Source organism: Prionailurus bengalensis, chromosome B4, assembly GCF_016509475.1.
Source record: "Prionailurus bengalensis isolate Pbe53 chromosome B4, Fcat_Pben_1.1_paternal_pri, whole genome shotgun sequence".
NCBI lineage: Eukaryota > Metazoa > Chordata > Mammalia > Carnivora > Felidae > Prionailurus > Prionailurus bengalensis.
The window spans coordinates 7205459-7233265 of record NC_057358.1 but is presented as its reverse complement, the minus strand read 5'-3'; the positions used below and the strand labels follow the sequence as shown (position 1 = coordinate 7233265).

General features: G+C 54.6%; 1 protein-coding gene across 4 annotated transcripts; it reads right to left on the bottom strand.

Moving 5' to 3' along the window:
- Positions 1-1082: 1082 nt before the first annotated feature.
- On the bottom strand, positions 1083-23098 carry GATA3 (GATA binding protein 3). Of its 4 annotated transcripts, none has more exons than XM_043561412.1 (6): positions 22934-23098; positions 20653-21333; positions 17660-18196; positions 12136-12281; positions 7347-7472; positions 1083-3240 (listed from the first exon to the last, which is right to left on the bottom strand). In XM_043561412.1, the coding sequence occupies exons 2-6, from the start codon at positions 20891-20893 to the stop codon at positions 2956-2958; spliced, it is 1335 nt and encodes a 444-aa protein (XP_043417347.1). In that variant the 5' UTR covers positions 20894-21333; positions 22934-23098; the 3' UTR covers positions 1083-2955. The 4 variants fall into 4 exon arrangements, with proteins under 4 accessions (XP_043417347.1, XP_043417349.1, XP_043417348.1 ...); XM_043561414.1 differs by having other exon boundaries at positions 12136-12278; positions 22934-23055; XM_043561413.1 differs by lacking the exon at positions 22934-23098 and adding an exon at positions 21775-22141 and having other exon boundaries at positions 12136-12278.
- Between the last annotated feature and the right edge of the window lie 4709 nt (positions 23099-27807).

Below are 27807 nucleotides of genomic sequence, written 5' to 3'. Positions count from 1 at the left end.
GAGGCCGGACTGGGAGCCTCACCACGGTGCGTGTAGACAGCTCTTGAAGGGGAATACCATGTAAATGTCACACATGTAGAGTAAGACACTGGAGTCTTGGTTTCTCTATTTCCTGATCTGCTTTAAAAAAAAAAAAAAAAGTGGTTTTAAACGGACTCCAACCGAGACGCTCACTAGGTATTTGTTGAAAACGTGATAGAAGGGCTTAAATTCCAAATTTTAACTTCATGAATTTCCACCACCATGTACGAGGGGTTCGTAAACAGCAAAAGTGTTCAATCCCTACGCGATTTATTTTCTTCTAGTATGTTGGCTTTTTAAATGGTTTTAAGAAACGGTCCAAATTTGCACATGTATTTCACACCTAACCTCGTAGGGAGAAGCGAAGGTAACTATTTCAAAAGTGAGGTCAAACAGGTTGAAAATTAATTAGGGACGACAGTTTCCTCAAAAAGATTCCAGCAATATTTTGGCTCCCCCATCTCGTTCTGTTTTCCTAGACTAAACCCTCTCTCACACTGCTCTTCTATTGTGCCTTCTACTGATTCTACGTGAAGTCAAAAGAAAAAAAAGAAAGAACAAAACCATGAAAACACATGACAATGCTCCGAAAAAGTAACCGAATCATCGTTATCAGTATGTTTTAGATCTGTCACACCATCTTCTAGCAATTTCTTAGCAGGTTCAATCAACGGACAGAATGATAAAAGGACACTTCTCTGAAGAAGTAGGCTCAAAGACGCCAGAGTCCCCACAGTACCCAACACACAACAACGTGGCTGTGTGCGTCCTGAGTTTGGGATTTTTCTACGTGTGTGTGCGCGCACCGCCCCCACCCACCCCCCATCCCGCCCCAAGAATGTCAAGAATTTGAACTCTCTCTTCTTAAGGTGAAAGAGCACGGACTCAAATCTGTTCACGAAGAAAAGAGGTGGCAGGTCTTGAGGCATTGGAACCACACAAGAAAATCTCCCGAATTTAATACGGCAATTGATGACGATGGGAGCCCTCGGTGCTTCAAAAGTGGCTGAAAACAACGTCCCGAGTGCGGGTCATTAATCAGGAGCCAGTAAGATCTCCAGTTTGCAGCTCAGTAGGTCTCTAACTCCTTTATTTCAACATTTAGCCTTAGGTTTAAAATATTTGCTAAGAAAGCAGAGAGGCGATTAACAGAGATTTTAAAATGTGTGCCATGGTTACACATTCTGCCAACAGAGTAAAAGGAAACTATACAGCGTAAGTTACAAAAAACGGTTATTTTCGTGTTCCGCAAACATGCCAATAAACCCTCCACTGTGGTGTTATTCAACAGTAGGAAAGGAAAACAGAGAGGAACTCAAGCACCGGCCCCGCGCCGTCACATCTTGCAGAGAAGCATGAGGAATCTATCAGCTGTAGTCCGCTGGTGCATCTCCGCGAGTTAATCTTCCCACTGCTCCTGCGAGGCGCCCTGCGGGCCAGCAGGAGGGGCCGCAGCGCACTAGGGGACACAGAACGTACTCCGGCCCCCCCTCCCCCACTCCCCGAGAAAGCCTCTGGGCTGCACAGAGACCTCTGAAGACGCCCAGCCTCCCAAAGGAATACCTGTGGACTATCTGAGGTTTGCATGATGTCCTAGCCACTAACTTAACACGTTTGGGTTTTGTGTTTAAATTAGCGAGAGCTACCAGATTCTAGAAGAGCTTGGCCACCGCTTTGATACGATGTTACTTGGTTGTTTTCAAAATATTTTCACTTTATTGTGTACTTTTATATTATTATCCCAACAGACTGGATGAAAGGCAGTGATCACTAACACAGAACACAACAGGGAGCTAACAATCAGGCAGGCCGCTCTCAGGACCCGGTCTGTCCAGCCCAAGTCGCTGACATGCACGTCGGTAGCTCGTACACCTGCTACCCTCATAGCACAGGCTGCGGGGTGCGGGAGGGAGGGGCCGGATGCTGCTGTGCCCTTAGAAGCTATTTAATAAATATCATCAAGGAACAAAATGGAAAATAGACCCTCCGGAGCACAGCCGCCTCAGGTCAACTGAACATCGTCTAGTTTATTCAACCAACCAAAAAAAAAAAAAAAAACTGGAGAAAGAAGGAAAATATTAAAACAAAAAGTAGTTCTTAACACTAGCAGTAAATAAATTTGTACAACAATTCAGTCTGTATAATATGATGAAATAAATCTACATCTTTTCTTATTTTGGTGCTTTGAATTATACATACAAACAACAATTACAAGGGACTTGTTCACAAAGCGTGTGGGCCCGGAAAAGGCTTGCTGAGCCCCTCTACGGCATCGTGCGAGTGGTAACACTGATTGCCTGGGACTCACAGACTCTCCTATACAGAGAGGCCCACGGCTTTGAACAAATGATTTGCCTACGACTTTTTTCTTTTTTTTGTTGTTGTTTTTTTTCCTTTTTTTTTTTTTTTTTTTTTTTGTTTTTCTTTTAATGCATCAAACAACTATGGCCAGTGAAAGGAAACAACACTGGCCGTTTGTCCATTTGAATATCAGACCTAGTTTCTTCTCCATTTCCACACTTGATTTCCCCGTATTCCTTAAAATTCTTGGCGTCCTTCATGCCTTTCTTACAGCTCCCCGGATGCCGTAAAGTCTTCTTCAAACGTACAGTATTTCTTACAATATAAGTTATATGCAACGTTCAGCTCAGTTGCTTGCTCGTTTGTTTGTTTTCACAGCACTAGAGAGACCCTGTTCAATAGGGAAGATGAGTCTGAATGGCTTATTCACAAATGGGATCCAGATTCAGTGACTGAGAACACAGAGGCCACAGCGAGCGCCTCTGAGAAAGTGGCAGACGTCATTTTGCTTTGTGCCTTCAAAACACGGGTATCCATCGGATCTCGGCTTCATGATACTGCTCCTGCAAAAACGCACGTAGAAGGGGTTGGAAGGACTCTCGCCCGGAGGCCTTGAAGCATCGAGCAGGGACTCTAACCCATGGCGGTGACCATACTGGACGGGTGGTGAGGTCCGAAGGAGAGGCTGGACGGCGGGTGCATGGGCGTCGGGGTGGTCAGCATGTGGCTGGAGTGGCTGAACGGGGAGATGTGGCTGAGAGAGGACATGTGTCTGGAGAGGGCGGCCGGGTTGAACGAGCTGCTCTTGGGGAAGTCCTCCAGCGTGTCATGTGCCTTCTTGCACTTTTTGGATTTGCTAGACATTTTCCGGTTTCTGGTCTGGATGCCTTCCTTCTTCATAGTCAGGGGTCTGTTAATCTAAACAAAGATCAATTTTTTTTTTTTTTTACACTTTCTGGCTGGCTCTGAAAGGGCACACAGGCTTTCACACCTCCACACGGCTGCTCTGACTGCCCCACACCGGGGGTCTTGCTTACAGCCGGGCCCCCTCCTCCCCCCACCCCTTCCTGTCTCCTTCCCAGGGACCAGCAGTCACACAGATCCAGTCTGTGGAGGAGCACTGACTGTCAGCCTCAGAAACCAAGAGACCAGGGGTAAGGTGTTCCAGGCAGAGGGTGTTATTTACGGGTTTGGTTATTTTTTTAATGTTTATTTATTTTTGAAAGAGAGACAGAGCGTGAGCGGGGGAGGGGCAGAGAGAGAGGGGTACACAGAATCTGAAGCAGGCTTCAGGCTCCAAGCTGTCAGCACAGAGCCCAATGTGGGGCTTGAACTCACGAACCGTAAGATCATGACCTGAGCCGAAGTCAGATGCTCAGCCGACTGAGCCACCCAGGCGCCCCGGGTGTTATTTAAGTTTGTCCACATCAGTGACTTGGAGGAGAATCTGCCTTGGGAAACTCTGCGTTCCCAGGGACGGTATTCTAGAGACCCACCCACTAGGACTGCATTTCTCTGGTATCAAAAATACAATAACTGGTCTTATTTCCTTAGAATCTCCTTAGAACATTTCATGAGCGTGGAGGCACCTGGGGAATCTTCAAGAAGGAAATAACATCTTGTCTCCTTCTCCGACATCTGTGCTGCGACCATAAAACCACGGCCAACGCAATCGACCTTAAGGGTGTAGGTCTGTCTGCCCTGACAGACTAGCGTCGCACACCTGTTCAAAGTAATTTTTGGTCGCCTCTCTCCTGCCCGGCTTTATCGCAGTAAGAGGCGCTGTAAGATCTTCCCCTGGAACCTGAAGGCTCTGGGGTGGTGTTTTACCGCAGCGGGTCTCTCCACAAGGTAGTCTCCTGCCCCTGTCACAGCAACTTTGATGACTGAAAGTTGCAACTCCCGCCCGGTTCTGACTGTGCACTTCTACTAGACCAACGGCCCCCCAACCCGTCACCAAGGACTCGACAACCACTTTGGGGCGCGCAGTACTGGGCCGGCATGCGGGCACCCTCGTCCTGGAAATTGTGCAGCAGGAGCGAGCTCCAGGAAAGAGGCAAGGCCCTACCCCAAAGGTCTTCAGCTAGTCTGCGGCACCCGAGGCGGCATGCCATTCTCTCTCTTTTTGAGAAGCTTCTGTCTGTTTTGTTTTTAAAATACATTTTCCCGGTGGGGGAGACAGAATCAAGACAGGGGACTTTACAGAGCATCAGAGACCGCTCCCCACAAGGAGTCAGAATGGGATTAAACTCAATTGCAAACAGCTGCCCCACACAGCGGACCACGCATCTGGCCACACGTCGTCGGGATGTGGCAAAACAACTCAAGGAGGCGATGTCAGGGTCTCGGTCGTTGCTGACTCTGCAGGGACAAGTGTCATCTTCCACCCGGGCCCTCGAGGGGGAGAAAGACAAGAGGCTCCCTCATGCTCTCATGGCTCTAGGATCTACCTGTCCGCTCCCAAAGCTAGAAAGGGCAAGTTCAGGAAGAGAGACTCCAGCCGTCGAGAGAGAGAGGTGGCCAACCAAGTTTCTGGAAGCAGTAGACACACAGCTTCCCGAGGCTGAGCTGGGAGAGGTCACCCTGAAGAGGGGCACAGAGCCACATGCTGGAGCTGAGACCCAATCCCCCCTCGCACCAGGAAGGCAGAAGAGCTAAAAGGTCACTGCCAAAAGCACATCTCAGGGTTCCTTCTTCAAAGCGACAATCAAGATAAAGACGCAGACTACAGAGGAGATAGGAATCTATTGTCACATCAAATCTTCCCCCAAGATAATGTCTAGACACACAGCTCTTTACCCGGTATCTAGATATACACAGCCAGATATCTAAATATAATATCTAGTTACCCAGATAGCAGCACAGACCCAGATAACTAGTCTCAACGCCACCTAGAGACACTGATCCTGAGATAGGTAGTTATCGAAACACCTAGATAAGAGGAAAGGAACTATACATAAACATATACAGGTATCCAGGTGGGCATAACAAAACATGATGTGATGAGAACGTTAATAGATTACAATCTCCTGTCGTTAAATACACATCAATTGCCTCCTTCTGTGAGGTCTTGCGAAACCCGCGAAGACAGAAAAACCATGCCGGCCAGGGGAGCAAGTTTCTCTCCCGGGAGGGAGCAGCAAAGAGGGTTCCCTGACTGTTCTTTGAGTTGATGAGAAATCGATCTCCTTCAGAACTTTGTTTAGACTGGACACAACTGAGCCCGTATCGCATCGTGGCTAAGTCGTCAGAGAAATTTAGAGCCGGGTAACTTCCCATCGTTCCCGGGCTCCTCTGGGAATAGGGAAGACAATTCCTTGCTTTGAACCGAACTTCTGGCACACCCTGAACTGAGAAAGTGTTCACTTTCCACTGGTCCCTATCAGTCCTGACGCCACTGACCTCCCCGGAAGGCCTGTGCTGCTCGGAAATCGGTCCTGCCCGGCTCTTCCGTTCCATCAGCCATGTCCGTTTGCACAAAACACTTGATTCTCTGAGTCATAACTTCTTCAAGTACAACGGAAATAGAATAATTTCTGCCCTGTCTACATCATGGGACTACCTGAGGCTCAAAGGTAATCAAGTAACTTGAAAGTTCTTTGAAAACCATGAGTTACAGCCAAAAGCAACCGGAGAGGCTGGGCTGATGACTGGCTAGCCCATAAACTCTGATGCCCCGAACCTTCCAGATTTTAATCACAAATCTGTTTTTTATCTCCACTGCAGTGAGCAAGTGAGTCCCCAAAGTGAAAACGGAACTAGGGTTTCATTGCCGATAAACAGGTATACACGGCATTCGGAGGATCTGAGAGACAAGAACTAGAAAGGCCAGTTCTGCTGGGCTGGGCGTTGCACGGGGACCAAGTCAGGAGGGGATGACCCCAAAGGCAGGCACATGAAGGTTGCGGGGTCCCTGGGAAATCGCAGGAGCTTATTCCCAAGAGGCAAAAAGGGACCGGGATGCCGGGACCACCCTGAGAAGCTCTCTGGGACTGCAAAACTCTAAGCAGAAGAACTTCCTCCCGACTCCCAGCTAGGGTGAACGTGCCACGGAAACGGCCCTGAGCAAGACGCCCGCCTTCTCCCCGCACCGCCGTGGCCTCCGCCAAAGTCACACCGGCAAAGATGCTTTAGGAGAATCAGAGCAAAAGAGGACAGTGAGAGAGAGCCGGAGAGAGAGAAATGGTCCTTCTTCCTCTGGGAATAATTGAACCTCAAGCCTCATTAGGTCATGGCCTGTCAGCCGGAGTTATTTCAGGAAAAAAAAAAAAAAACAAACAGGATTTTTTTTTTTTTAACGTAAACATATCGCAAACCGGGAGGACCCCCAGTGAAAAGACCAGAAATGACCCAGCGGAGCCCAGGTGACTGACAGGCAACTCTGCTCACCCTGCTCACACGACACAGAAGAAGAAACGAGGGTTTCTTTCAACCCTGCTCTCTGGATAACCTCACTCCACTGCTTCCCTCCGTTCTCTGCTGCTTAGGACAAAGACACCTTGGCCACATCTCGCAGACGCTTCATTCCACGTCTTTGCGGCTGAGAATCCACTTAAAATTCACCACAGAGGTGAAGAGGCTTCTGCCCCTTTGAGTCGCCGAACTGTCCTCTGTCTGAAGACTTCCTGTGCCACGCATCACACTTTCTTGTGTGCCCTCTCTCTCTCTCTCTCTCTCTTGCAAAAAGTTGAAATTCTCAGGAACGCCACACTATCACTGTTTTCCCAAGGGAGGACGGGAAGCCCGGAGCGGGCCCACCGCGGACGCCGGGGCCCTGCATCGCACAGCATCGTCCACACCGACCTGGGGGACCCGCGTCGTTCTCTGCCCCAAGCTCTCCGGCCTCCGCACGGCCGCGTTGTGCCAAGTCGCTTCCCTATTGCACTGTTCACCTGAGGCCTGTTGCTGGGCCCGGAGGACGGCCATCAAATCCAGAAGGAAGCCTGCGGCGGGTGACGGTGTCTCCTGGGTGCACCCCCCCCAGGCCGGCCGCCGGCCGCCGGTCCCGGCCCCGTGACACTTACATTGTGTAGTTTGTAGTACAGCCCACAGGCGTTGCAGACGGGGTCTCCGTTGGCATTTCTTCTCCAGAGAGTGGTAGTGGTGGTCTGACAGTTTGCACAGGACGTTCCCGCTCTTCTCGCTGCCGACTGGGAGTAGGGGCGGAGAGGGAGGGAGAGGGAGGGTAAAATCAAACCAGATGTTAAATGTGTTTTCAGAACTACGGAGACAGACTTAAAAAAAAAAAAAGAAAAGAAAAAATTGTCATTGTCATTGTCATTGAAATCAAACCTAGTAAGTGGCCCCCATGAAAATAACAAAGACCCCTAAAAGCTGCCTCAAGAAGAAAACTACAGGTGATCGCTGGACGAGAGCAGGTCAGACCGTGGTCCGGTGGTCAGGGCGTAGCCTGCCGCTCCCCAGGCTGGGGTCCAGAGGGTCCGAGAGCCCAGGCCACCTCCCTGGTCGCCAGATGTTTAAGTTTTATGGGTGGCAACGCGGAATTCACCTGATTCGTTTTGGTACCGGGCTCTTGGGGGGGGGGGGGGGGAGGGTCTTTGTCAAGGGCAACCATGAAAATAGCAATTCTCAATTCTCCACGAGGCGATCGTCCCATCACAACGCACGAACAGCACAAGAAGAGGAAGCCCAAACATCGAGAGCACTTGACAGATCCCAAACGAAGAAATTCTGGATGAGAAAGAGAACAGAGGGCCAGCACAGTAGGAGAGTGTCCGCGTGTGTGTGTGCGCGTGCACATGTGGAGCTCACAGGACCTGCCCTCTTAGGAAGCACCAAGCACGACGCCCAAGCCTCAAACCGGCACCGGCCCATCCTTCCAGGCCGGGCCACTCCTGGTGACTGCCACCCTCACTCCCCTTAGCTGGCTTCCAGCTCACGAGACACACTGAAAAGCACGAAGAATTCGGCTCATCAACAGAACACCTCCCTGCCCAGCTCTCGTTTCATTTCACCTTCGTGAAATTAGGTGTTTCCTACTCGCTGCTCACAGGGCAGAATAGCTGTAGGTCAGATGTCAGACTCAGCTTGAATTTTAATTATTCGGTTGTGTCACTGCCTTCATTTCCTCGAAGAGGGAGATTTGTCTTTCGCTTTTTGATGCACGTAAATTTACAAGGGTGCTATTCTCGACGTCCGTGCTTTAAAAAAAAAATTTTTTTTTAACTCAAAAAGTTTCCAGAGAAAATGAAGTTGGACCTATTACCTCTGCTGTCAACGCCTCATCCCCCGATATAAACAGAGAGTTTTAACTGCAGAAGTGTTCCCTGCTCTGGACTCAAATATATTATCAAAAGCAAGAGAAAGAACAAGAATTCAGCTATCTGTGATCAAGAAAGTTCTGGCATGTCTATAAAAGCCTGGAACATAGGGATCGTGGTGTGCTTTTCCATCAATATTTTATCAAGTAAAAAGTTAGGATGGGGCGCCTGGGTGGCGCCGCCGGTTGAGCGTCCGACTTCAGCCAGGTCACGATCTCGCGGTCCGGGAGTTCGAGCCCCGCGTCGGGCTCCGGGCTGATGGCTCGGAGCCTGGAGCCAGTTTCCGATTCTGTGTCTCCCTCTCTCTCTGCCCCTCCCCCGTTCATGCTCTGTCTCTGTCCCAAAAATAAATAAAAACGTGGAAAAAAAAATTTTTTTAAAAAAAATAGCTCTCGGGGCACCTGGGCGGCTCAGTCGGTGAAGCGTCCGACTTCAGCTCAGGTCATGATCTCACGGTTCAGGAGTTCGAGCCCCGCGTCGGGCTCTGTGCTGACAGCTGGGAGCTTGGAGCCTGCTTCGGATTCTGTGTCTCCCTCTCTCTCTGCCCCTCCCCCACTCACTGCCTGGCTTTCTCTCTCAAAAATAAATAAACATTAAAAAAAATGTTTTAATAACTTAAAAAAAAAAACAGCTCTCATCTGTCATAAGTAAAAAAGTTCTACTTTCCGGCTGCCCGTTTTGGAATAATTCACCATAGTCCTGACCTCCTCTAGATGCCCATGCCCACCTGCCTTGATGAAATGTGCTAAGCTGAGACGCATATAACTTGCACTCGCATGCTCTTGGGAAGAAAATGATACACAAAATCAGCGCTTAATGATTCTGACAATGATGTTATCGTGTGATTATTACTATCTTCCTGTACTTTCTTCTTTAAAAGAGATACTCAGCTATAGTAGATTAATATCTACCCAGGCACCAGATTTCCCAGCTCAGCAACTTTGAATGTGTACTCCAAGCACACACTGCCAGCCGGTCAAACTCAAGCTCCAGACGATGAGGTTCCTGGTGTTAGTCCCTCCCCGTATAGTGACAGTCACATAAATACAAGCAGCCTCAGAACACGTCTCTGGTCCACAGACTCTAGGCGAATTTATACAGACCCTCTAAAAGCCACAGTGTTTGGTTCACTAGCAGGAGACAAAGTACATTAATAAAGCAAACTCCTCAGCGAGCCCTCAGACACACGGAAAACCTGGCAACACGAGGGAAAAAATATCGTATGGATCTTCTCTGCAGTCATCTCTTCTCTTTCCTGCTGGAGTGTATTCAGTGTTAGACAGGCATCACGCATAAGAACTAGCTCCAGGATGGGCTGGGTGTTCTGCATTGAATCTGCAAATGTGCAAAGCAAAAATAGCAAACCGGAGACACGGCACTGGCACGAAGGAACAGGCATTATAGGAAAGAAGACAAAGGAAGTTCTAGGTACTCAGAAGTCAAATACATCTAAGGACGGGGGAGGAAAAAAAAATAGCTCTCTATCCTGAATGCGCTTGCTCTGAGTCGCTCTCTGGAGCAAATGAATTCTATGGAACTAAAAATGTAAAACCACCCAGAACAGATGAGTAAGAAAGAAAAGACACTTTAAATGCGACCGCCAGTGAACTCCGGAATTAAAAGAAATTATTACTCAGAGTTCTGGAGACTTATGAAAGATGAATGAAGACACACGTCTATAAAATGCACGCAGAGCCTTCCTATGCGATCTGCCCAGACAGTAGAAACCCCAAGAAAATGTCAAATGCACGCTCACTCATCATTCAGCCCATCGTCTGAGACTTTACACCCTCTTTTTCCTTCTTTACTTTTTTACCTTAGAAAAAAACTCCACTTATGCTGATGGTACCATGACTTATTTGAACGAGAAAGTTTTTGTTGTTAGTTACGTTTCTTTTCCTCTCTTTCTTTTTTCCTTTCTTACTTTTTTCTTTCCTTCTTTCTTTCTTTCTTTCTTTCTTTTTTTTTTTTTTTCTTACTAAGGCCAGGTTTTGAGTGATTCAGAACATTCTTTTGTGGTGCGATCATATTCATTCTGTGCTAACACCTCCAGCCATTTTTTTTTTTTCAAACACGTCTTGTTCTGATATGTTCAAACATCTTGATGTTTAGGTTGGGGAAGCTGAGTTGTTGTTTATGAGTTATCTCCAGTGCTCAGATATCCGGCAGCTTTTTCCTAGGAAGTTAGCTTTGCACATGAGAGAAAGGAAAAAAAAAAAAGAAAAACCCAAGTGCATGGGGACAAGCAGGGGGAGGTTGAGAAAGGCTGGCGAAGGGGGCAAAGATCAGAAGGAATAAAGCTTAGAGACCACGGATCGCCAAAAATTAAAGTCACGTGGGCACTTCCATCCCTAGAAAGTTTTTCCTTCTGAAAAGGATGCGAAAGGTGTTGAGTTGCACTAAAATCTGATGGAGATGACAAATAATTCTTTGAAAAGAATACAGAAGATTTGTCCCCCCCCCCCGTCACCACACACACACACACACACACACAGACACACACACACACACACACACACACACACACCCTTAGAATTTGATGGATGCTACCTTTATCCATTAATCTGAGTGGGGAAATTCCCCTCCTCCCCTCTCTGCTTGGTGAATGTCATCACCACAAAAAGCATTTTGATCTCTTGACTGTGGTTAGGGTTGTCATTTGCCAAGCCTGCTTTTATTTGTCTGTTGCATACACTTGGTACTCAATCCGAGCCTGAGGTACCAAAGACAAGCTTACAAATGAACTTCTGTTGATTTTCTTTATAAATGTTTGGTGGTGCCAGGTTTCCTTGAGTATTATTCCTAAAGGTCGAGACATTTAAGAAAGAAAGAAGCAGGGATCAAAAACCCTCACCCTACCGACAGGAGTTCAAAGGGAAACTAAGACCAAATGCAGCAGACAGGAGACCAAGAGGCAGGACAGGAATCACACAAGTTTTTCCCAAAGGAATTAGCTGTGGCAAGTTCTCAATTCTCAAGACCACGGAAGAAGGCAAACTCCGCCAGATTCACTGGCCGCTGCTCGCGAAACTCAGTTAATTGGCCCCATCAATCTTCAAGCATGGGCTCATGAGACTCATCCACGGCACGAAGGAAGCGCACTGAGACCGAGCTCACTAGGAGCCCTGGCACTTAGGGACACGTCCTAGATGGTGGCTGGAACATTCCGTCTGCGTCCTACCTGTCACAGTGATTATCCGCGAATCTTACATCGCTTGCTCGCGTCCCATTAAAGCTCTCATGTAAATACATTAGGGATTGGGCCACCAGAAAGCCAGCATCCTTAAAAATTTGGTAAGGGACTTAGGAATTGTCAAGACGAAAAAGAGGGAGAGCTTTTCTGTACGTCTAACTTGAGAAAAGAAAAGGGGAGGGGGGAAAAAAAAAAACAAACAAAAACTATCCCAAGCAAGCTGACATGATTTTGAGCCTGTCCTGCCAATTTCCTGCAGAAAGCTCTCCTTCCTGAAGAGAGGAAATTAACAACACACAATGGTTAGTGTTAGATCAGTGCTTCTCTGGGGGGACTCACCAGCCTTCGCTTGGGCTTGATGAGGGGTCGGTTCTGTCCGTTCATTTTGTGGTAGAGCCCACAGGCGTTGCACAGGTAGTGCCCGGTCCCGTCACGTCGCCACAGCGGGGTGGAGGTGGCCCCACAGTTAACGCACTCCCTGCCTTCTGGAAACAAGATCACACATAAGTCACTTATGGAGGAAAAACACACAGAAAAAGCTGACAGCGCTCCCTCGGAACGAGGGAAGGAAAGTAGAATCAACTTTCTCTCTTCTCCCCCCTTTAGGAAACCTTCCTACCCCCACCTCCCTCCAGGTGGCTCCCAAGTGGACAAGGGTCACCGTGTGGCCCCGTCCACATTCAGCTCTGGCCCCAAGAAGGGACACATGAAGAAAAGGCAGCAGGACCTTGCTCTGGGGCTGCCTGACTTGACGAGGAAGATCAGGCACAGCCAAGGAGGAAGGCAGATTTGAACCTGAAATAGTTCCCTGAGAAAATTCTGAGGCCTGGGCAACGGCAGAGCAAAACATTCCACTCATTTCCTTCAAAGGAAAATAAAGGTGCCTCGTTATCATCGCCGGGTCTGTCTCCGCAGATTGATTCAACCACGGAGATTAGGACGGTGGTGGAAAAGGAAAGAGTAATCAATGGCGAGATAGATAAACAGATAATAAAGAGATGAATAGATCGATCAATCGGCTGATTGATTTTAGGACCCCAGGCTTTAGCTTTTACTTCCAGTAAAACTGCAAACGTCCCTGGCTGGCAAGTAATAGATGAAGACCCAGCGGGATCCACTCATTTCTCCCACCATCTTTTTCTCTCCAGAAAAGGCCAAGGTTTTCTAGAATTTTCCAGCCACTGTGCCAGAGACTGAAGGGTAAGTGTGACCCCAGCTGGACCAGGCCAGGAGGTGTTGGAAACAGTGCAATCTGCAGGCAAGGCCCCTGGAGATGTTGGCGGGAGGAGAGCAGCGTGAGGGGCAAGATCAGAACAGGCCAGTTAAGGAAAAATGGGGTGGGGGGGGGACTCCTGGTCGGCTCCTTAACCTAGGCCTCTCTACAGTTGCCCTTTTTCCAAAAAAACAAATAAACAAAATAAACAAAAAAACCGGCCAGGCCGGTTCACTCAAGGGCCAGGGAGAGTGACCCAGACCCATCTCCGGAGGGAAAGCTGCTGGAGAGACTCCCTCAAAACGGCACTTGAGGACCACAGGGGAGAGTTCAGTCCCTGATTTCTTAGCACCTTCTTCGGGAGAAGGAAGGGGAGGCAGTTTCTAGGAGAACCTGCCCAGCTCTTGGGGGGGCCCTCATCCTCCAAGGCCAGGTGTGGACCCGTGGCTCCGCAGGGGCGGAGCCACACCCCAGACCGGGGAGAAGCCCCCTCACCCCACTCCGCCCCCCCCCCCCACCGCCCCGGAGGAGGGTCGGCAGGAGCCAGGGGCCCCACCAGAGCTGGTCTCTCTAGGGCACTTTCTCTGGAGGCGCCAGGGGGCAGGTTTGGGAGGAAGCAAGGGGAGAAAGATGAGCCCCCAAAGGTTGTTTCGTTTTAGGAGATGAATCGGCTAACTCCAAACCACCAGGGAGACAGGGTGGAGGAAGAAAACCGGGCAGGCTGCTTGGGAATCTGGCCGGCTCCCTGTGCAAGGAGAACAAGGCTGGCTCGAGGGCTCTGGGACCTGTTGGCCTTTGGAAACCCCTAAACCAAGAATGAAGAACTTGGGTGGGGGGAGGGGTCCACATCTCTAAGCCTGTTTTTTGTGGGTTGTTTTTTTTTTCCTCTAGGGACAGGTTCTGGGAAAGGAAAAAGACTTTCAGAAATGGAGGGGTTTTGCCTGACATTGGAGTTCACGGTGGTACTGAATAGTTTTTGTCCATTTTCCTTTTGCAAAAAAAAAAAAAACCATAGGGAGTTAAGAGAAATTCTATATTTTTTTTCCTCCAAATTCCATAAAAGGTCTACAGAGAGCCTCCCAAGAGCCCCTGAGATTATTACAAACACGGGCAGTAGTGTTCCAGGAGCACATGGGCAGATGTCCACCATTTCCACCAGACCTCAAAAAGGCTGGGGACTGAACTACATCCAGACACCTTGCACTGGGGTCAGAAGCCGAGGCCAGGCCGGGGGCAGGCGAGGGGGAGGCAGGGAGGAAGGAGGAAAGGGCAAGCGGTCAAGGAGGTGCCAGCCAGGGGGCGGGTGGGCCACGGGCCCCAAGTAGGCACTGGGTCGGCCCCTTCTGGGGTGACAGCGGTCTGGCTGTCACCTGGGGTGACAGGCCCTGGCTCAGCCCCCAGGCCCACTCCCTGTGACCTGGCGAGACGGGGCCTCTCAGGTGCCCACGTTTTCTGTCCCTTTCTTCCCGGGGCTCAGGCAGGGGCTCTGGCGGAGGCTGGGGTGGAGTCACCCTGCGGCTGGTGTGGGGCGGGCAGCCCCGTTCCTAGGCACCTGGGCTGGGGGATCTCCCAGCCTGACGTGAGCAGTCAGATTTCCTTTCCTCTGTCAGGCAGTGGGGAGGGTGACAGCTTCCTTTTCAGAGGGACCTTCAAACACGAGCAACGGTTGCCTCTTCAGCGAGGCTCTGCACACTAGAGCAATTTTCTGTCTTGATTCACTCCGCAAGTTTGCGATTGCCTTGTCTGGGTTTTTCTTATTTTTCCCCCCTTTCTCATTGTTGCCAAACAACCGATTTTCCTCACGGAGGCCCCGACTGTCTCCTGCTTTCTTTCCCCTCTCCTCGCTCACTGCCTGGTGTGAGCTGTTCAGACAGACACCTCTCTCTTAGGTGACAAGAACCACAGAGGCCTCCTGACATTCGACCGCCATTTTCAAACACCCCCTGGCCTCCAACTGAAATCCTGAGAAACTGGGCTGGACGGAAGGGTGGGGCGGGGGGGGGGGGGGGGTGCGCGCAGAGGCTTCCAGATGCCCGAGATCAGACAAGGGTAGGGACAGCTGAGAACTGGCCTCTTTGCTAAAAGGCTTGGTCTTTTGTTTGTGGAGGGAGACCCAGCACTGACAGCCCGGGCGGGCGTTAAAAAAGCACTAGGTGCCCTAACCACCGTTCAACCGTTTCTCCCAACGGTGACAACCCTCCCTTCTCCCGTCTCCACCTTCGGCAAGTGCGTTCGTAAAGAAGACTTGAAAAAAAAAAAAAAAAAGCAACCACTAAAACCCAGAGAACTCCATCCTCAAGAGAAGTGTGCCACTGACGCCCCCTTTACCCAGAAGGGTCTGGAAACCCTCCTTCCCGCTCCCACACTCCAGAAAGTCCCAGCTCCCTGGCTGCCCAGATGGGCTGCTCTGGGGTGTCTGACTGTGATAGAGGGATAAAAAGGGGGAAGTAAAAAGCCAGATTGCAATGCCTTCTGTCTTCTCCCTCCTCCCCCCAAATATAAAAAGTAGATGATAAAAATAACAATAATAATAATAATAATAATAATAATAGGAGCATAGGTGCTCCTGGTTCTGGTTTAGGGTAACTGTGGCTCTTCCCCCCCACCCCCCGCCCCCAAAAGTTCAGGGGAAAGAGGGAGAGAAAAAGGAAATGACTCTCGGAAGACTGAAGGTGTAGACGCAGAGGGCGAGAAACCAGAGGCTCTTGGAAAAGTCGTTCTGCTCTGTCCCCTCCCCCCCCCCCACACACAAACCACCACGCCGGCCTCAGATACCACGACCTGCCCCCAAAACTTGGCGCCTCCCAGAAAAGAGAACTTTAAACAAACAAACAAAAAAACTCCCATCGCTAACCTCAAAATGCACCGGTTTGCTCTCTGTGCCATCAGTCCTCAAAGCCTTGACCTAATCCCGGCTTTTCTGAGCAAAGCTGAACCCCATTTCTCTCGAACCCTCCACCCTACACCCCAGCCCAGCCCCTGGCGAGGCGGCGAGGCAGCGTGGCCACTTTCCTCCGCCCGGTCTCCCTTCCTCTTGCTTTCTCTTAGACTCCACCAGCTAGCCTACCTCCCTCTCCCTCTGCCGACTTTCATGTACTGAACACGCAGGTCTGAGTTCTTCTGTCAGCCTAACCGCATCCGGACTCTATTAAAGTTCCTGGCGCGGGATAAACAATGCGACTGTCGCGTGCAGCAGTCTGAAAATAATTGGATTAGCTAAAACATATCAACTAAATAGAGACAGTCCTGCCCAGGCAGTCAGAGTGAATGTCACCCTGGAAAAAAAAAAAACAAAAAACAAAAAAACCCTGAAAAGTGATCTCATGGTCACTGGGCTCCCAGGGTCCTCCCTCGGAAGTTTCTGAAACCGGGGTTTTGCAAACCCTGTGTCAAGACCGCTGGCCCTACCACCCCTAAAAGAGCGAGCGATCTTCATCTCGTCTTTGTATGTTAGGAGCTCTATAGATAGAGGGCAGAGGTGAGACGTTGGAAGGAGCCAGGACAGAAACACCCACCCCTGAAACGGAGCCACCCGAGGAGACAGAACCCTCGTTGAAAAAAATCGTCTTTTTAAAATACAGTTAAAGCTCAAGGGAGAGAATCCCGAGGTCTCTCAGCCTCTTTGGTTAGGAGCAACGTTGGCGACGGATTATTTTATTTTGAAAGCCAAGATATTTTGTGGGGGTTGGGTGTCTTGTTTTGTTTTCTACAGCAAGCGTCTACACCAAGAGAATAAAACGCAGCGCGCGTTTGGACAGGGGGTGCTCGTTTGAGGGAGGATGTGCGGAGGAAGCAAAAGAGACTCACACCTGGGGAATGTTGTTCAGTCCTCCCTACCTCTTCTGGCTTCAGCTCAGGGGAGGACTAGGTCCGACGACGCCTTCCTGCCACCACCAACCACCCTCACCCTCCCGCCCTCCACCCCCCTGCCCCTGCCTGCGTTACCGCTTTCAGGTAGCTGGTCCATCTGCCTTCTGATTTGCCTTCCGGTTTCCCCAGGGCAGAGCCCCCCTCTCTCCCAGAAGTTGGGATGACAGCCCCCTTTTCCATGCCAAGAATGCGTGTGCGGTTTTTGCCAGGGTCCCGACCACCCCCACCCAAATATCCCCACGCCTCCATCATACACGTCTGTCTGAGGGGCTGTCCGGTCGGCAGGACCCCCTCCGAGCTCAGCCTGGAGGAAGAGGCAGCCGCAGAGGCCAAGGGGGGAGGGGGTGGTCACAGGACGGACCTGTGCTCGCTAAGGTTTCGTTTCAGCATTAAACACTAAAGATTTATTCCCTCGGCTTCCCATTTGGTCTCGGAAACGGACTAAAGGTTACAGGCAGAACCCGGAGGTCCCCAGGCAGGCAGGACAGGGTATTTGCTTTTGTTTGTCTTTTTCCTTTCCAGCTCAAGGGGGTGAGGTAAATTGGATCCCACTTCCCCTCTGCTCGGAGGACTGGAAGGAGATAGGATACACCTCATTCTTTGCCCGCTGGAAGAATGGGAAGAAATCAAATCTCAGAAGGGTCTGGAACGCCAGCCAGCTCCCCTGAGGGGCCAGACTCTAGCTCCCTCCTCCCTGCCCTGGATTTAGGGGCAGGGAGAGGTGGGGGGAGGAGAAAGGACCTGGCGCGTAGGGGTGGGGGGAGCGGAGATGGTTCCTACCTGTGCTGGATCTCGCCTTGGGCCTCGACTTACATCCGAAGCCGGTGGGGGAGCCCCCCAGCAGGCTGCTGGGCGGGAAGAGTCCGGAGCTGTATTCGGGGACGTAGGGCGGGTAGGTGGTGATGGGGTGGTGGGCCGACGAGGCCGCCCCTCCCAGGGTGGTCATGCTGCCCCGCGAGTGCGTGGACTCGAGCTTCATGCTGTCGGGGAGCGGCACCTGGTACTTGATGCACTCCTTCTCGTCCTGCCGCGCCGAGCCGGCCGAGCCCGGGGTGGACAGCGACGGGTCGGGGGAGACGTCCTTCGGCGGGGTGGGCGGGAAGGTGAAGAGGTGCGGACTGGAGTGGCCCGCCGACAGCGAGGAAGACGAGGCCGGGGGGTAGACGGAGAGGGGCCCCGGGGAGCCGTGGTGGATGGACGTCTTGGAGAAGGGACTGAGGTTCCAGGGCGAGGCGGTGTGGTGGCTGCCCAGGGCTTTGCCGCCGTCCAGCCAGGGCAGGGATCCGTGCAGCAGAGGCGGACGGCATACCTGACTCCCTGCGCGGGGACGGGGGATGCAGGCGGAGGGAGAGAGAGAGAGAGAGAGATGCCCGTGAGAGCAGCTTCGGGAGGGGGGGGCCCTCGGACGCATCTGGGGTTCCTCCCCTCCACCCCAGCCTCCCCGCCGCCGCCGGGCAGTCCCAAACAGTCCCGGGCGCAGGCCCGCTCCCTCGTCCAGGCCGGCCCGCCGGTACCTTGGCCAGCACACCCTCTACACCCATCTGTGCCACACCAATGTCCCATCGGATCCAGCAGCACGAAGGGCCTGTGTCTGACACCCGAGAGGTGCTGGGAGGGAGTGGAGACGGCCCCTGGGCTTATTTGGGCTCTCCAGATACACTTTCTGAATGGCATCCCTGCAGTCCCTCTCCAGAACCTGACTTGATTTATTGGTTTCCATCAATGGCCCAGCGTCCCCCTTCCCAGACCTAATCCCAGCCAGCCTGATAAGAGAGTCGGCTGTGAATAATGAGGCCTGAAGGGGTGAGCCTGGCCGCACAACTGCTCCGCACCAGGAAGATACTCGGACCCTGGAGACAGGCCCAGCTCCCCGGCCCCGGTGCAGGAAGGAGAGGGCTTGGAAGGGAGGAGGGGGAGCCTTCGGGGGTTCCCTTCAAGTGACCCCTCTGCAGTGCCTTCACGACTGGCAAGGCCTGAAATGCGATTTGCAAGGAAATAGTAATTGCTCAGACCACTGGAGGAAGTTTGCAAGGCTGGGCCCTGCCTCTCCCACTCTCCCCGGTCCTTTAGAAAGAAAAATAAAGTAACCCTCATACGCCCTCAAAGTTGTGATTCCCCCAGGGCCACATGCGAATTTTCACCAGAGCCCCCGAGACACGAAATTCCATCTTATGTATTTACAGCTGACTTATCCACACAGCACAGTCAGCCTGCGTTTGAAACACGCAGTTTTTAAGATGACCATAACTCAGACAACGCCATCCGCTCCGCGAGGGGGCAAATGCAAACCGTAAGTGCAAATCCACACACGTATTGATCTTTTAATCCACGACCTGCCTCAGCATTTGACATTCTATTTAACCATTAAGAACAATACTGAAACTAAAATCTTGAGAGAGGAAGGGGAGGGGAGGGGGAAGGAGAGTTCTCTGAACGCCAAGGGGTCAAGATTCATGTTATGCAGGAAGTAGTATAGTAAAGAATATTAAGCCTGCTTCTACGTTTCCACTTAACTGCTGATCTGCACCGAACCAGGGGCAAAGAGCGCCCCATCCGCAGAGACAATGGTTTAAAGCCCGGTAACAACAGGGCAGAGGATGCCTGCTGCAGGAGGGACTGTGTCCTCGGCGACCCGGGGACCAGGGAACCCTCGGTCGCCTGGAGAGAGGCTCCCATCTTCTCTGCCTGAAATTGTGCCTCTGTTTCTTCTTCAGGAACCCACGGAGGCTGGAAAGCTTAGAGCTCCCCCCCCCCCCCGCCCCCAACCACACAGGGCTGGATTTCTTAACATTTCAGAACTCTTACCAACTTTTCAAGGTGAAAGAGAAGGGAGAAAACAAAACAAAACAAAAACAAAAGACAACTGGAATCGCCCCCACGTAAAAAAGAAGCCCTGTGGTGGACCCTAACTCTTCTCCGCGAGCCTAATGGGACTGTCGTAGGCCGGAGGGGACAGTAAGGCACGAGTTTGGGGGGAGCAGGCAATGGGGCAACCTAAAAACAAGACGCAGGAAAATTCTGTGCAGCCGGGAATCTAGGAAAACTCCGAATGTCTCAAATTTAAGACAGCAGTGTCTCCAGCAAAACCCGCTCAAGTTCCAGAATCCCATTCCCCAGAGCCAGGAAGCAGGGGACCTGCCTGGCCACCGAATGCACTCGCTTTGCGGAAAGGTTGAAAAAGTAATAATCATAAAACCAAAACAAAAACAGGGGTGTGGATAAATCTCCCTCGGGCCTTTCTGCAGAGGTGCCGGAAAAAGAAACTGAGGCACGCTGGCCGAAGCCCCTGGACACAGAACTCCAGGCTAGCTGGGGGAGCGGGACCCTCTGAAGGAACCGAGCGCCAGCCGGTTTGGCGGCGTCGGCTGCGGGCCCAGCGAGCCGCGGCCGCAGAGGCAGAGCCCGGGCTCCCCGCGCCCCGCACCGCGGAGGCCCCCCGGGACCTGCGGCCGCCCGGGGAGAAGAGGGGGGCGGCCCGGCGCCCTCCAGGTGAGCGCCAGGCCCCAGGCGCGCCGGCCGCGGAGAGACGCCTGCTGCGACTTTTTAAAAACACACTCTCGCGGCGGCTGAGGCTGCTTCCTCGCGCATTTCCGGGCCCCAATTTAAAAAAAAAAAAAAAAAAAGTGGCAGGAGCGGCACTTGGGGGCTCTCGCGGGGTCTGCCCAGCCCCTGGTCGCTCCCCGCCTCCGGGACCCGGGCCGGGAGTGGGGAGGGGGAGCGGCGGCGGCTGGAGGGCGGGGGGGGGGCGGTCCCCGCACCCGGGGCGCACTCACCGTGGTGGGTCGGAGGGTACCTCTGCACCGTGGCCCTCACTGAGTTTCCGTAGTAGGAAGGGACGTGGTTGCCTTGACCGTCGATGTTAAAAAGTACATCCACCTCCTCGGGCAGGGGGTACTGCGCCGGGTCCATGTAGGAGTGGCCGAGGCCCGGGTGGTGCGTGTCCGGGTGCTGGCCGTTGAGGACCGCGGGGTGGTGGTGGCTCACCCAGCGCGGCTGGTCCGCCGTCACCTCCATGGCCCCGGCTGCGCTCGCGCCCTCTCGCCGGGCCCGGAACCCGCGCGCGGAGAGGGAGGGCGGTCGGGCTGGGAGGTCGCGGGGGGGGAGGTGGGGGGGGCGGGAGGGGGGGCTCCGAGGCGCTGCAGGTGCTGCTGCCGTCGGAGGGGCGGGGGTCGTTTAACGATTTGCTTTCAGTGGGGCAATGCTGGAAAGGTGGGAAGGAAAGGCGAGCAAAGAAGGGGAGGGGGAGAAAAGTCTTTTAAGTGGTCGCTTAGCAAGGAGAAGAAGAGGAAGGAAAGAGGAATCCCCCAAAACCAGGGAGGGAGGGATAAAAGGGGACCGAATTTGAAAGCGGGGGGTGGGGGGCGAGCGAGGGTGGCTGGACTTCTGCAGAGACGAGGCTCCTCTGCGCCGGGGCTTCCTCAGCGGCTCCGAGGCCGAGGCTCTGCTCGGCTCACCTGCGAAGGAGAGAAGCGGGGAGACCTGGATGAGGTCCTGAGGACCGGAGCACCTGAGTTTATGAAGTGGCACCACCTCCCCGCCGGCCGCCCGGCCCCGCGCCCGAGCGCCCAGGACACGCGCGCACACACGCGCACTCGCGCACGCCTCCTCCCGAGCGAGGCAAACCCGGCCGCGGCCGCCCAGGGAACGAGACCCGGGCACATCCCCGGCCGCCTGGCCCTCGCGAGGGCCCTGCCCTGACTGAGCGGATCCAGTTCGGCCGACGGCTCCCTCCCCCCCCCCCCGGGGACGGCGATCCCGGGACCTGCCTTCCAGCCTCCCAAAAGAGCGGGGCTGAGTTTACAGTATTTTGAAAAGTCCTCCCAAACGGAGCAGGGGGGGAAAAAAAAAAAAAAGAAAAATCAAACTTAAAAAAAAAAAAAGTTGCCAGTACCAACCTGGGTCTCGAGGAGCAGAGAGGAGGAGGAGGAGGAGGCGTGTGACCTGGGAGAGCAGAAACTGCTCGGTCAGATTGCGTGGCTCGCTCTGTCGCGCGCGCTCTCCGTCTCTCTTTTCCTCTCTCTCTCCCTCTCTCAGTATTTTTTTTTTTTTTTACAGGGAATGCATTCTTTCTGAAAGTATCAAGACGGCGCCAGGCAGCTCAGTGTTCGCAGACAGCTGTGGCGCGACGCAACTTAAGGAGGTCCTAGTGTCATCCGCGCCGAGGGGGCGGAGCCTGGCGCTGGCGAGGAGGGGACAGGATCACTAGCACAAGGAAACTGCAACCCAAACCCGCTCCAGGACCTCACCCCCACCCCCCCCTGCACCCCTCCGCCCCTGCCCCCGCCCCTCCACTGACCGGAAGGGGGGCGCCGCGGAGGGCGGCCCGGGGGCGGGGGGGGGGGGGGGCGGCGGGGCGGGTGGGCAAGGCCCGCCGGGTTTGGGGCGGAGGGGGGCGGGCAGGAGGGAATGCGCGCTCTGGCCCTTTAAATGTGGCTCCCGCTCCAGCCAATTCATTCCGGCCCGGTGGATTATTCCGTGCCGGGGAAACCGGCCTGCCCCATTCATAAAGTCAGCCTTTCTACAGGCAGCCTTTCTTTTTTTCAGACTTTTCTTTCTTTTTTTTTTTTTTTTAATGACCAAACTTGTTTTTCAATTCAATCCGGTATTGGGGACGTTATGGATTTGGGGTTACGTGCCTATAAAAACCGACGAGAGAAAGAAAAAAAAAAAAGGTTTTCATGCCAAAGGACTTTGGGATTTGCCTCCCGAGAGAATTGCTTAAGAGCTGGGGGAATCGGGCAAAGGGAGCGAGCCTTTATTGGAAGGTGTGTGTTCCTCGGGTGGCCGCCGTGCACGGTTTCCCCAGCCTTTTGTGTTAGCAAGCCTCTCAAATGCACGCTTCAGCTGTCGTGCTTTGCCTTTCCAGACCTGGAATTTGCAGCCCCTGCGTGCTTCCGACCTGAGTGACCATGGTGATGGGTGAAGAGGAAAGGGACAGACACAGGCACGCCAGCCAGGTCCCTACGTACAGTGAGAGCGGCCGCAAAGCAAGAACTCGGGGCCTCTTTCCACTTACCCAACTTTTCCCTTCACCCCGCCCAGGGCCCTACTTACTCCGGCTCCCGGCGTTTTTCCCCAGCCGAGGAACCGGCCCCTTTCCAGCGACCCCCATCCCGGCCGGCGGGCAGGACTGCGGCGACCGTCCCCGGACTCGCACCGCCCGGGCCAGGCAGCCTGGGGCGGAGGGGGTGCGGCTCCAGACGCCCCGGCGAGGGGGGCGGGGCGGGCGGGGCGGGGCCGCGGAGGGGCCAATCAGCGGGCGAGGCTGCGGCCGGGCCGCGATTGGCCGGCCCCGCGGGCTCCAACCTCCCCGGCCTCTCTCGGTCCTTTGAGCCACTGCATCCCCTAGCGGCGCCCTGGCTCCTGCAGCCTGCAAGCCCGAAAACGCGGCCGGGGCGAGCAGGGGTCAGGCGGGAAAAGAAGACTCAGGTTCCACCCTCTGCTCACCCTAGGGCAGTGTGTGGGTTCTCCCGCAGGCGATCCCACGGCCGGCACTGAGAGCTTGATTTGGGGTTTTCTCTGAGCGGAAGCCATTATTCCCTCTTGTCTCCTCCACCCCATAAAATTCCCTGCAAACACAAAAAACTCGAAATAGAAGGGAGGGTCCCTAAAAGTAAGTTCTGGAGGATGGCTTTCATGCGATGAAGGAAAATCATCAGTATTCAACCTTAACGTGGGGTGTGTGTGTGTGTGTGTGTGTGTTAGAGTGGGGGCGAGAGATGTCGTGTTTTAATACACAATCATTGTAGAAAGATTAGTAAAATTTATTTGAAAGTAGTGGAAACGTGGGTCCTCCCGATCTTGGGTTTGGAGCTTCTCTGGAATCTCCGTCTTCTGAAATCTGATGTTTGTTAGAAATCAGGGTTGAGTTTCTAGATACGGGACAGGAAGAAAATTCCTAAATTAAACACACACACACACACACACACACACCCCGCCTCCCTCCTAATGTTTCTCCCGAGCCCATTTAGTTCCCGTTTATGAGAGCGGCCCAGTAAGGAAGCATCGATTTTTTTCTTCCACTCTGACCACTTCCCTCTAGGGCCGGCCAAGCTCCCAGCCTCTACTCCTGCACACGGTGCTCTCCAAACCTTTTAATTATTTAGTTTCTGTCTAACATTCAGCGGAAACCGCTTCATAAACAAGGACAGACCGACGCGCACACATTTTTGCCAGAAGTCCCCGAGATTTAACATTAAGGATGCAAGCAGAGAGAAAAACTGAAAAGCGCTTCTCCTCCGCGCGTCGGCCCCGGACCAGGAGACGCTAGACCCGGACCCCAGTTCAAAGTCACGCGGGGAATCCCAAACGTGGCTTTCTGGTCCGGAGACCTGGAAGCGGGGGGGGGGGGGGGGGGGCGGCGAGAGGGGGGGAAGCCATCCTCGGGTGAAAACAGCTGCTGACGCCAGGACTTGAAAATGTCAACTTGTGAGCTTCCAACAATTTTAAAAGACAAAGAGAAAATATTTGAGAAAATGAGGCCTTCCGGTGTATCGGCGCCTCTCTGATAACGCACAAAAGTTGGGGGGCGGGCATTTATTCGTTTTAATGAAAAGCACCGAGTCGGGCTGCACCGAGATGAAGAGTCCCTCCCCCCCCCCACCTCCTCCCCACACCTTGGAAAAATAAAAGATCTTGAAGGCCCTTCTTGGTCTGGATGGTTTGGAGTTGGCAGAGAGGCGTGGGGGGCTGCGGCTGGACGCCCGGTGTAATGGAGCCAGCCTGTAGGGGGTATTTAACATTTAATTCCCAGCCGGTCCGCCCCTGTTCCCGGACTGACAGTGGGTAATTGGGAAAGAGGACGTTGCTCTTTTGATGGCCCGCGCCGGCCAGTCTCGCCGACGCCACACTGGGTTTGACGTCACGGGCCCAGCCCCAGAGCCGGGAGCCCCGGGAAGGGGGGTGGGTAGGGAAAAGGAGGGGAGGGGGCTACCCGGCGGGGAGGGCCGAGGTCGGCCCCGGGACCCGTGGGGAAGCAGAGGGGGAGGGAGCGAGGCCGGAGAGACGCTGCAGCGCGTGGCCTGAGGCGGAGAGCCGGGCTGCGGGGGTCTGAGCCAGGCCAGGCGCCGGCCTGACCCGCCTCGCCGGCAAATGCAGGCCGGGCTTCCTCCTCCCAGTGCGGGCGGGGGAGGGGAGGGGGCTCGAGGCCGGGGGGAAGGGGGGGGGGGAGGTGGTCCCGACTCCCCCTCCGCCGTAGCCCGCAAAGCCGATCCTGGCCTCCTGCAGAGACGCCTCAGCGCCCTCCTGCAGACCTGACGACCCCCTCCCCGGGCACCCCGGCCCTGGCCGGGTCTCGCGGGTACCCCCTCCTCCCCGGGAGCCGCCGGCGGAGCGCCGGTGGAGGAAGCGAGGAGACCCAGGAGGATGCCGCCGCCGCCGCCGCCGCTGCAGGGCCCGGGGCTCCTGCGGGGCGCGAGGCCTCCCTAACCAGGGTAAGGGGCTGTCGAAGGGCCTGGATGGCCGGGACCCCGGGGGCGAGCATCCCGGAGCCGAGCCAGCGACGCCGCAGCCACCGGCTCCGTCCCAGGAGCCGGGTCCCGGGGCCGCGCGTGGGGCGGCGGGAGCCAGTTGGGCCTGTCGGAAAGGCCAGGCCTCGAGGCGGCTGCTGGAGGCGTCAAGTTGAGTGGGGTGTGTGTGCCCTCTTGGGGAAAGGGTAAGAAATGGAGCCTAACTTTCTCTCCTCGGTTGGGGTAAGCTGGGGCACACACACACACACACACACACACACACACACACACACACAGATGCCCAAGTACAGGTCCCTCCCACCCGCCCTCCCGGGAGCGCAGAAGCTCTGTCCTGGAGGAAGTGGGTCACCCAGTCCGGCAAGGGAACCGGAGCCCGCGACGCAGAGGGGAGGAGCGCGCTCCCAGGCTCACCCCTGGGGTCGCCGCACCCCGAGAGCAGAGATCCACGCGGCCAGAGAGCGTCACCCACCCGAGCCTGGCGACCGGCGCATCCAGGCGAGCTCCGCGGGGTCGAGGCGCCCGCGCGCTGCCCGCGGAGGCTCACCCGAGAGCCGAGGCTCACCCAAGAGCCGAGCCTCGGGGTCGAAGTCATAAAGTTACTAATCCCGCGCAGGGGGAGTGAGCGTGCTTCGCGCCGCCTGGGGCGGTCATTTGAGCGTGTTTACTTAAGGACTTTGCAAGCGGAGCGCGCGCGGAATAGTCGGATTTCCAGCGAGGCAGCAAATATTTGCAGGCAGGAGAAAGAAGCGGAGCCGGGCCGCGACGCCGCGTCCCTCCCCCCGGAGCCGCGGCGCCGGCCTGGGCGGACCCGGCCGCGCTGTTAAGACAGAAGTGAAGCCGGGAACCTGCGGGGCTGGGGGCAGGGAGGGCGCGGAGCTACAGCAAAGGCCAGAAATTGGAGCGCGGCCCCGAGGCCCCGGCGAGCCGGGGCTGGGGGAGGAGGAGCCCCTTCCCATTCCCGCTCGATCAATCTTCCTTGGCTGCGATCGGTCAATAAAAATGGTGTGAACCGGCCGCGGTGGCTGTACGTCTGGGGAGGAAGTGGAGGCCAGAGGTGCCGAGGCCGGCGCCGGCGCCCCACGCCAGCCGGGTCCGCGGCCCGCCGGTCTGCAGGCTTCAGGCCGGCGGCCAGTTCGTCTCCCGGAGCCGAGCGCTGCCCGGCGGGGCCTTTAATTGGGTGTCTCCGTTTTAATAGTGGCCATTGTTGGAGCAATTAGCGAGAGACAATAACCGCCAAGAGGCGTTTAATTCGATTCCTTGCGCTGGCTGAGCCCGGCACCGGGGCGCTCTGGAAGGAGAGGCCGGGCGGGGAGGAGCTGCTTAAGGGCCGGCTCCCGTCCCTGGTACTTTGGTCGGAGGTGTGGGGGGTTCTAACGGGGCAAGTTGAAGGCAGAACGAGAGCAAGCAGGTCCTGGTCCAGGACGGAGAAACCAGTCCTGGGCCTCGCCAGCCCCGCGGGGCGCCTCCGGGGCGGCCGCGCTCGCGGGCCGCGCGCGTCCACGCTGCGACCACCGCGCGGGCTCCCCGATGCCTGTTCGGGGGAGAAAAGCAGAGAGCACACGGACGTGGAAGTCGGGCCCCCTTCCTCCGCAGCCCTGTAGGGCCCCCACCTCGATCACCCAATTTCCTTCCCAATCGGGAAGAGAGAAGAACCCCCTTCTGGCGCGTACACACCTTCCCCTCCTCTGCCTCGGCCCTGGGATTAGGTTACCGTGGCCGGGCGAGGATTTCCACTGGTTAAGAGAATAGCACAGGTAAAGCTGTATAAACAGCTCGCAGGCTTCGGGGCGGGAGGGTTACGCCGGGGACACGGCCCAAGGCGCCACCGCCGGGCGTGAGCTCCAGCGGTGAAATGACCAAGGAGCCCGCTTGGACGCGGCGCCCCGGGACCGCGCAGGTTAAACACGTCCTGTGTTGTATCTGTATCTCTGCGGTTCCCTTCCAAGCCCCCTTTCTCTTTCCCGCATGAACTGAAATGCAGAGAGTGGGGAGAGGAATAAAGGTGATGAGAAAGCAGCAGGCGTTGGCTAGTGCCCGCCGTTCTCCCACGAAACACGGCGAGCAGGGGACCCCAAAACTCACTGTCACAGGGCAGATGCTGGAGGTGGAGACGTCAAAGGGGAAACCCACGGGAACTCAGGCGAAGAGAGCCCCGGACCCGCACAGCTCGCTTCCCGGTTCCCACGCCCACCAGCCTCAGGCCTAGAGTCTACCTGCCCAGGGGAATGAGCCATCACTTTAGGGGTGGTAGGTGGTTTAATTTACTTTTTTTTTTTTTTTGCTTATTCATCTATCACCGTTTAAAACTCGGAAGGAAACCCGCCCAGGCCAGGAGGAGCGGCTAGAGCTGTGGAGAGTCAAAGAGAGGAGATGCGCTCAGAGATTACCCCCTCCTTCTCCACTCCCCACCACCAGGCTGGGCTCTCCAGCTTCGGGGGATCCTGGCCCTCCCTCTGCCAC